General features: G+C 54.4%; 1 protein-coding gene across 2 annotated transcripts; it reads right to left on the bottom strand.

Annotated features, from left to right (window-relative positions):
* Positions 1–404: 404 nt before the first annotated feature.
* Positions 405–9,375, bottom strand: CD74 (CD74 molecule). Of its 2 annotated transcripts, XM_030329382.1 has the most exons (9): positions 9,114–9,356; positions 5,123–5,295; positions 4,874–4,953; positions 4,272–4,334; positions 3,454–3,549; positions 3,045–3,132; positions 1,808–1,999; positions 1,277–1,339; positions 405–1,018 (listed from the first exon to the last, which is right to left on the bottom strand). In XM_030329382.1, the coding sequence occupies exons 1-9, from the start codon at positions 9,188–9,190 to the stop codon at positions 1,008–1,010; spliced, it is 843 nt and encodes a 280-aa protein (XP_030185242.1). In that variant the 5' UTR covers positions 9,191–9,356; the 3' UTR covers positions 405–1,007. The 2 variants fall into 2 exon arrangements, with proteins under 2 accessions (XP_030185242.1, XP_030185250.1); XM_030329390.2 differs by lacking the exon at positions 1,808–1,999 and having other exon boundaries at positions 9,114–9,375.
* Between the last annotated feature and the right edge of the window lie 651 nt (positions 9,376–10,026).

Here is a 10,026-nt window from a genome sequence, read left to right as displayed (position 1 = left end):
GGTTTTGATAGGGGTGAGCCCCCTGGTTCTCCACAGCCCCCACTCGCTGGCAGGCCTGACACCAGGCCTGGGTCATTGCCGTCTGTCCTCACACTCGTAGTGTTCTTAGTACAGAAATGAGAACAGGGATCTGGGAAAATGGCAGCTGGACCGAGAGGAGCTTGCACTTAAAGAGCGATGGGCAAGAGCCTATTTCTTTTTGGAAGCAGAGTATTTCTGTGCATTAACATGGAGACCCAAGTATGTCTGTATCTAAAGAGTGCACCCCCACAGCCCGCCTGGCCCCACGGGCCTCTGGGGGGCTCCCTGGGCTGCGCCCTCCCACCCACACCGCTGGATTCAAGGTCTCTGTTACCTCCTTGGGATAAATGAACCAGATCCCAACAACAGTCAGGAACCAGAAGTGGTCTACTTACTATGTTTTATTCTCAGAGCCTCAGCCCTGGGGGCTAATGACAAGCTTGACTGCACACAGGGAACTGGGGGTTGGCAGAAAGGGAGGTGGGGTTGTGGAGAGGCTGGTTCTTCCTGGGTGAGTGTCGCTAGAGGGAAAGAGTGGCTCATCCCCCCCTAGTTAAATAGGCTACAAAGCCAAGGCCGAAAGAGAGCGACAGCAAACATGTTGGGTGTAGGGAAGCATCGTGCCCTCTCCCTGCGCCTTCCCACTTCATCCATGGGCCTGGATCTTGGGGCTCCATGTTGGAGGCTGAACTGGGGGTCAGCCTAGCTCTTGGTTCACCTTCGTGGGCCGTGCATCCCTGCTGATGTATGGGGTTTGGGCAGCAGGGCCCACATCGTTAAATCTGTGCTGCTCTGACAGGACGCGTGTCCAAGGACGATGGAGAGCCAGGTGCCAGGGTGTCATGGAAGGAGGCGCAGAAGGGGAGCTGGTGAGCAGGGGAGCGGTGTGTAAGGGAGGGGAGAGGGGCTAGGGTGGGAGGAGAGAGGGGAGCAGGGAAGCAGTGGCCATGCAGGGCTGGTTGTGTGCTGGCGTCTGTGTCTGCTGTTCACATGACCACTATGGAGAAGAGAAGCAGCCGGTTAGGGTTGAGGTCCCCTGTTGTCCCTGACCCTTCCCAGCACCCTGGGATCCCAGAGCAGTTGAGGACTTGCCACCCCTGCAGCCCCTAGAGGTGGTGCTCGTGTGAAATGGTTGTCCCCGGGGAGGTTGAAGAATGACCCAGGGTCATGCTGCACTGGCCATTCATCCGTGAGGGATTCGGCCCCTCTGGGGATACGTTGCTGGGGACCAAATGTCCCCTGCAGGAGCCTTTACCTTGGCCCAGGTCCGGCTTGGTCATGCCCAGCCCAGATGACAGGTCTTCAATGTCCACTGACTCTGCAAAGGAATAGCAAGTCCATTTGTCAGTCCAAATGACAGTCCAGCCTCCCACACCCACTGGCGAGGGGCCTGGGTCATTCTTCCCAGCCCAGCCACAGGACTCTTGTCGGATGGAACAACCAGGCGTGGTCGGGGAAGGCCACGGGAGGGGATGATGACACAGGATGGGTGGGCCTGTAGGACTCCCGGATGCACTGTGGGTGGTGCAGGGCTGCGTGAGCATCACAGGTGAGGGACAGAAGGACAGACGAGTAAGTAGATGAGTGGAAGTGAGGAGAGAAAAGGTGGATGGACAAACACGTGAGGAATGCACGGGTAGGTGGATGGATAAAGGGGTGGCTGAGCGGCTGCCCCCAGGAGCTCGACTGTCCGGGCCACGTGTGCGCCAGGAGGGACTTCTCGCCCCGCAGCCTTCCTGGACCTTCCTGCTCCTTTGACACTCCCTGGCCGAGTAGGCACTCTTACCACTGCAGTTACGGTGCCCGTGGCTCCTGGTGTGGGGGACCTCGGTGCCGTTGGGGAAGACGCACCAGCAGTAGCCGGTGCTCCCATAGCACTGGAGCGGCTTATAGTTGCCGTTCTCGTCGCACTGGGGCCTGAACGTGCCAGGGTGGACGGCGGGAATGCGGCTGACCTCTTCCTGGCACTTGGTCAGTACTGAAGCGACAGGCATGGCGAAGACAGTGAGTGAGCAGGCCCTGGGCCAGGGTCTCGGCAGAACGAGAGATCCACATGCCACTGCTGTGGGCCTGATGCCTTCTGCCCAAGTGGCCGCGCTCACTCTACCCATTGCACAGATGGGGAAACTAAGGCATGGACCAACAAAGTCTGAGATCAGAGGAAGTGAATGGCCATGTGGCTGATTTATCCCAGAACTTGATGATTTCTTCTGACACTCAAGGCCTATTAAAGTTTGGGATCGCACTTGTGAGTCTTATTTGTAGGGAAAAGCAATGGGCGTCTCGGGAAGTCTGAGCTGCTGTTACCGGGGTTATCCAAGTACAAATTGGGGCTTTGATGAGGACGTAGAGGGAATTCAAACATCAGCTGGGAGTTGGTCGAGATGACACTGAACGTGCCTTCTGTGAACCTATGACGGAAAAATCGGAGGCCTAGGGTGGGGCGGGCCACTGTTCTTCTACTTCCAGACCTGACGCCCAGAAGGAAGACCCTGGCCCAGAGTCGCATGGCAAATTAGTGCCAGGATGGAGACCTGGCACTCTGCGATGCTTCAGGGCTGAAAATCCTGCCATACGTTGTCCACAAGATGGGAGAACCCCAAGGCCCTCTTGTCCGGCACCTGCTGGCTGTGAGCGTGAGGAGGTCCCTCTGAAGGTGGGGTCATGAGCCCTCCCAGCCCCCTCAGGAACCTGTGCAGTGTGGAGCGGGGAAGACCTTGTGATGACACCTGGGATGTTTCGGGCGGTTTTCCTCCAGGCCAACTTGTGCAGCGCTGACCTCCGCAAGGGAGGTCATCCCCTAAAAGGAGGCCTCTGCCTTGTGGGCCCTCAGGCAGGATGGGGGCTGGGGGTGGGGGGAGCAGCCAAGGGCAGAAGGAACAGGCAGGAAAGACAGGAATGAGAGCCCTGGAGAGTCCCAGTGCTTGGGTCAGGGAGTGATCAGGTCCTACCCTCTGCAGCTCCAGGAGAGTCCCGAGGGAGCCCCCAGAAGCCCTGGCAGCCCGAGGCTCCCACTCCTATACCTTTCAGTGGAATGTCGGCGGGGTGCTTCTCCAGGGAGTTCTTGCTCATTTCAAACAAGAGCCACTGATACATCCAGTTCTCGAAGACCTGATGGGATGAGGCAAGGGGTCAGGCTCATCAGCCCCCTCCAACCTTCCCTGGCTTTGCCCCTGGGGACAGACATGGGGGGTCTGACAGGGACTCGACACCCCAGAGTCCAGCTGCAGCCCGGACCCACGGAGTTTGGTCGAGGTGGTTCCTCAGCTGCAGCCCTCTTCACGGTTGTGGCTTTGTTGGTGTTGGCCAGACTACTGCAGCTCCCTGGGGATGGCTTCCCCGGGCCCCACCCTCCTCCCTGTACAGCACCTTTTCCCAGCCCTGTCCTAATGTCGGGAACCAGAGGGAGCCAGTGTAGGGAAACCTGCTGACCTTCCAATCCAGGGTCCCCATGGTGTTCTTAAGGTGTTTCAGGTTCTCCGGGAAGTTCCCCTTCAGCTGCGGGTACACCTTCAGAGGGTCACCCTCCTGCAGGGTAGCAAGGCAGGAGGGAAGGTTTAAAAAGTGCTCCCCGGCAGGCACGGTGAAATGTGCAGCCCGTGTTCCCCTGGACCCTTGCCGTGACGGAGCCAGTGGGGACGGGAGGCGGCAAGGGCCCGTCCAGCGGCACAGCTGCGTGATCCCCAGGCTGGGAGTAGAGAAACCCAGGTTCCAGGCCCGGATCTACCACTAACCCCCAGTCTTCTTTCTACTCCTTGCAGACTCTTCCTCACCTTTCAGGCCTCCCCTCCTCCACACCCCCTCCCCTGCCGTCACTCAGTCGGGTCCTCTGCTTCTTTCCATGCAAAGCTCCCTGCGTGTCCCTCATCACCTGGTCACTTGTCTGCCTCCCACACTAGTCTGGGACTCCCATGGGATTAGAAGCGAGTCTGAGTGTTTCCCAGTGTGAGCCCAGAGCCTTGCAGTGCCTGGCACAGAGTAGACATGCAGAAGAAATTTGGGGAGGAAAAAGTGGGCATCTTGAGCAAGTCACTCCTGGGCTTTGGGCCTCAGATTCTCTATCACTCAAAAAAGGGGATGGCAGGGCTAGACTATGACATTGAAGGGTCACACTGGCATTCGTTCACTGATCCGGTGAGCCTGTCCTGAATGTCTCCTGTGAGCCCAGAATGGTGCAGGCCTTCGAGCAGGCTTTCCCTTCGGGGGAAACCTGGGTGGGTGGGCAGGGTCACTGGCTGGGTCCCACTCACCAGGAGCATGTGCATCACGTGGTCCTGTGTCATGTTGCCATACTTGGTGACGTTCTGCACGGGCTGTGGAAGGAAAGAAAAGGGGGTTACCAGCACTGGCCCACAGAGGAGGCGCCCTGCAGCAGAGCCAGCAGCTGGAGTCTGGGTAAGAGGCCCAGGTGCTCAACAGGAACAGGCCCATCTCTGCCACCTCCAAGCATGAGAGCTCAAGCCACTCACTTTACCTTCCTGCGTCAGGGTCCTTATTGGTCAAATCTGCATAAGCTTTCCTGTCCAGGACTTTGGGGACAACAGATTGTTTTATGAACAAAACCATTACCCATCTAGGACATCAAGAGCTTTGGGAAAGAGGGGACTGAGATGCTCTGGGAAACGAGAAGCACTTTGTAAGCACCCCAGGGATGGCCCCCAGAGGCTCTTTCCTCCCCCACTCCTGGGAGCCCTCTTCTTCCTAGGGTGGAACCTGTCCCACCCCTCACAGCGGTCCACTCCCCCTAGCCATGCTTTTCCTGGCTCAGCAGTCCTCCCCTGTCCCTTGGCACCTGCCCTCCATCTGGGCTACGTAACACCTCCCCGCTCCACCGTCCTGGGGTCGTCCTTACCGCCTGGAGCAGGCCTTGCATGGGCATCGTCTGCATCAGCATGGGGGTGGCTACCCGCAACTTGTTCAAAGGCTTGGCAGCTGTGGGAACAGGAGGTACATACAGTATGAGCGTGGGTGGCCCCAGTGCCCAGGGAAGAGAGTACTCAGATGAGGGAGAAGAAGGCAGGCCCGGCCGGGTGCCGGAATGGGGTCTCTGAAGCCAAGGGACGTGGGGTGGGGGAGGTCAGGATGGAGGCGGGGCACGCACGCTTGGGAAGCTTCATGCGCAGGTTCTCCAGCTGCAGGTTCTGTGCGGTGACCGTCAGCTTGTCCAGCCGGCCCTGCTGCTGGTACAGGAAGTAGGCAGTGGTGGCCTGGCCGGCCAGGAGCAGAGCCACCAGGACAGAAAAGCCTGTGTACAGGGCTCCTCGGCTGCACTTGCTGTTGGGGGGATGGAGAGATAGGTCAGAGGAGAGTCCACAGAGGTGGCTGCCCCAAGACTGACAGAGTGGGGGGATACCCCATTTCTATCAGTCCCTCCACCCCCTCGGCTACCCCTAACACACACACACTTTAAGCACAAACAAGTGCCAACGGGCATGCAGCTTGAAAACATTCCCCAAGCCCCGTATTTCCAACCATTACTGTTCCTACGGTCCGCCTAAGCAGAAATCCTAGATCTATCCCCTGGACTTAGGATGAGTGGGGAAAAGCCAGGGACAAGTGCCTTGTCCTTTCTACCAGGGGATTTCCTGAGGATCAGGACTGTCCTCCAGGGGAAGGCAGTTTTCATCCCCCACCTACCCAACCCCCACGGTAAAATCAGAGAAAAAGGAAAGAAGTAGGACCTGGACAGCAGAGTATGTGGCCCACCTAAAAACGAGAAGTGAGGCCTTGACATTTCAGGGGCAGGTTGGGGGCACTGGACGATGTCAGACTAGAACAGGGCCAGGCACCACCCCCTCTGGGGGCACATCCTCTGCCCCAGACTCTCAGTGTCTTTGAGCAAATCTCTGCTGTTCTTTGGGCCTGTCATGTGGATGCCTCTCACCTCAGCAATTCTAGGATCTGGTAGTTTTCTTCTTTGAAGTAAGATCTGACTGTGACCACAGAAAATATTTCAAATGATGATACCTACCCAGGGGGAATTTCAGCGGGAGTGTGGCGCTGAGCCTGTGTAACTGGGAGAGTGTCTCACATTCCCTAAACTGGATGGCCCTACTGGGAGGAGTAGCCAGATCTCAGCCCTTGGAGCTGTTGGCCTTGGATACGGTTTGGCAGGGCACATGGACGTGGTACAGTTTAGGGAAGGTAAGGATCCTGTGCCAGGAACCTGAGAGTTCCTGGCCTGTTTTCTCCCACCTCACCCCAGAGGCGGGACTACTAACTAGAACCCCGGTGGGAACTGTCTGGAAACTGTCGGGACGAGACGGCATTCTGCTTACTCCAGGAACCAACAAGGACACTTTAGGAAACTCCAGGAGACCATTCTGCATAGTAACTCATGACATCACAAACAGAGCTCATTCTCATTGGCTCTCTGCTTGCCAGTCCTCTGCATTTTCTGGGCCAAGGTCCAGACCAAAAGATTGTTGTTCTGTTAGGACAAAGCAAACACCCTGCATGGGGAAGAGGAGACCAGACAGGAGGGGAAAATGAAAACAAATCCCACTTCTAGGGCTTCTCAAGGAATAGGGGTAGCCAGCCCCTAAAGTTTGTAAAAAGTCCACCCAAGCCAGGGTCTTGTCTGGGCTCAAGCTCTCCAGCTCATTACCTACAGGCTCACGCGCGCCCCTTCCGCAACCCCACACCCAGTCTAATTCCAGTCTTAGGAGAAACTGAACGTCAGTTTCTCATATGAGCATAAGAATCTACACAGCCATATTGGAGATAAGGCCTGGTATGGAACCCTGGCTCTGCACCCCCTTATCTCAGGGACCAGGAGCAAGTCACCTAACCCCTCTGAGTGAGTAACCTGAGATAGGAACAGCTACTCAAAGGGTTGTTACAGAAAATAAGATCCTGAGGGTAAAGCCCTTGGCTCCATACCTAGGCACACAACACTGAACACTTTCTCAGGAGTTAAGAGTTAAAACTTAGCATCTGGTTTCCTTCCTCTTTTTGCATCTTGAATGCGGTCCCCTGGTTCTGAATAACTGCCAACTCTTGTCCCCTCTATATTCATTTCCTCCTTTCCACTACCTCCTTCTTAAATAAACAATAATAACCGGCTGAAGTCAGGAGCCAACCAGAACTAGCAGGAATCATGATACAAATGTTGCCAGGCAGAAGTGCTCACAAAAGGGTCTGAGATCAGCTCAAGGCTGGAAAGGACTGAGCACACAGGGCAGGTCAGTTTTAGAAGCAGTAACTAAACTAAAAGGAAAACCAGACAAAGATTTGAGGAGGGGGCACCCTCTCCGTACACTGAACCCATGCTGGGTCTGCAACTCACTGGGTGGCCTGAACTCAGAGGGCCTCCATCTCCCCTCCTTGCAAATCATGCTTCCAGATGGGGGCCAGATGGTAGTGAGCTCACACTTTGAAATCAGGCTAGTCCTGGGTTCAAATCCTGACTCCAACACTCACTAGCTGTGATAACTTAGGTAAGTTGCTAACTAACAAAGCCTCAATTTTCTCTTATGTAAAAATGGGGATGGGGTGCCTGGGTGGCTCAGTTGGTTAAGAATCCAACTCGATCTCAGCTCAAGTCTTGATCTCAGGCTTGTAAGTTCAAGCCCTGCACTGGGCTCTGTGCTGGGTGTGACGCCTACTTAAATAATTAATTAATTAATTAATTAATAATAAATAAGTAAATAAATAAATAAATAAATAGTGTGGGGATGAGAAAAGTACCCGAGTCTAGGGTTACTTTGAGAATTAGGATTGGGTTTAGCACATAACTAATCACAGTAATTACTAACAGTGACTGAGGACTGGTAACAGGTAGACAGTGAAAGGGTCCTATTATCGTGGCTAGTATCATCATTGTCTTTATTTTTACTGAGACCCAGAGAGAAGCAGTGATTTGTTGCCTGGTCACCTGTCTCGCAGAATGCAGTTCCTCATGACATCTCTGAGCGTCTCTCCCAAACCCCTTTCTGCCTGGTAACAGCTGACATCACAGCTCTAAATCCCTGTAATTTGCAAATTACCTTTTTTTTTTTAAGATTCTATTTTTAAGTCACCTCTACACCTAATGTGGGGTTCGAACCCACAACCCTGAGATCAAGAGTCACGTGCTCTAGTGTCTGAGCCAACCAGGACCCCCAATTTGCAAATTACTTTTTGAAGACTGGGGACTATGGGGACACAGGGTAACTGCATTCTTTTCTTTTTTTTTAATGTTTATTTTTGAGAGAGAGAAGGGAAGGGGCGCAGAGAGGGGGAGCGAGAGGGAGAGAGAAAGAGAAGGAGAGAGAGGGAGAGAGAGGGAGAGAGAAGGAGAGACGGAGAGAGAAGGAGAGAGGGAGAGAGAGAGAGAGGGAGAGAGGGAGACCCAGAATCTGAACAGGGTAGCTGCATTCTAATCCTGCTTTTTTTCAGGAAACATCTGGATGAGAGAATCCTGGGGCTGGGAGAGGGGTCCCGGGGTCCTCTGGGTGGCTGCTCCGGCCCCTTGCTACAAAGGAGAGGGACACAGGCAGGGCATGCCCACATCAACCTTCAGTGCCTTCTACAAATTTAGCCAGAGTCCCCCTTTGCCTTTCCCCGACCCCTTCCAGCATCTCTCAATCCCTCCTGTAATGGCGGATGTGTCCATCTACTCAACAAACACCTGTGACTATACTTCCCTGATACAAACTCATACACTGGTCCGTGGGAATTAGAGAGAAACCCCACTGTGATGAGCTGCTTCTACCATCCTCTTTGCGAAACTCTGTTTCTCCATCTAGGATCCATAGCATTTTCCAAATCTCGTCCAAAGTTTCTAACCTAGGATTCACAGTCCAGCTTCCCGAGGTCTGTGAAGCCTGTGATATTGTTTGAAACTCTAGGGAGAGAATCCGGGGCGCTCTCCTGATTTTCAGAAGCGTATCGTGCAAAGAAATATAAAACTCCTGCCCTCAAGAAGCCCCCTCATTGTACAGGAGGGAGAACAGAAGACCTGAGCAGGCCAGAGACTTGCTCAACATCACCCAGAGTCAGGGCCTGAATCTAGCCGTCCTGCGGCTCCCCATCTAGTGCTCCTCCCGCAGCACCTGGGCACGTCTGTGCGGTCCAGGATTTGTGTGCTCTCTCCCGAAGCTCACACATACCTCTCCGGGGCTGCAGGGCGCTGGCCCAGAATGGGCAGCTGCTCATGGTTGGAGATAAGGTCGCGCTGGTCTTCCATGGTTCTGGCCTCTAGTCTTCCCCACCACACCTCCTGCTGCTGCTGCTGCTGCTGCTGCCTCCTGGGTGTCTGGGACCCTGAACCCGTGGCCTACCTCTTGAAGTCGGGGCTGAGGAGGAATCTGATTCGTCCACAGGAGGCCACTCCGCCCACTAGTTAAAGTGGAAGTGAAAACCACAGAGCTGGAAATACCCCCACTTGGGCAAAGCTGCCTTTAACAGGGCAGGATGAGGGGGTGGTGATGCTCCCCAGACAGGTGGAAAGGCCAGCATACTTCCATTGGTTGCTCAGGGCCCTCGTCACTTGTTTCCGGGCAGACCTTTGGATTCATAAGGCACTTTGGATATTTCAACAAACAGGCAAATGTTCACTCCCTAGACAGGAAACCACTTTGAAAGAGAAAATGCCTTTGTCTCCCCTGTTCCCCCATACATAGCTGGGTGCAGAAAGGGAGAGGAAACGGTGGGCTCAGTGATCCCCCTGCTGCCTCCTAACTTGAGCATTTCATGAACTGAGTCCATGTTTCTAAGGCTCTGGGACTAACATTAACTGCCACTTACTAAGTCCTCCTTTGTGCCAGGCACAGTGCTAATTGTTTTACATGCTTTGTTTCATTTGATCTTTACAGTGACTCTTTGAAGCCTGTTTTATTTTATTATTTCCATTTATAGGGAGGGACACAGAGGCTTTTGAGAGGCTACGTGCTTGCCCAAGATCATGCATCCAAGAAGTGGGGAGTCTAGGTTTTTAACCACTCGGCTCTTCCGTCAAGCTGATGTCCAAACCATGTATTTCAAATTCAGGACAGTGGTGGCCTCTGCGGAAGGCCTGAGAAG

The sequence above is a fragment of the Lynx canadensis genome, chromosome A1, assembly GCF_007474595.2.
Source record: "Lynx canadensis isolate LIC74 chromosome A1, mLynCan4.pri.v2, whole genome shotgun sequence".
NCBI lineage: Eukaryota > Metazoa > Chordata > Mammalia > Carnivora > Felidae > Lynx > Lynx canadensis.
Note: the sequence above shows the minus strand (reverse complement) of the source record. Positions and strands in the feature narration are given on the sequence as shown.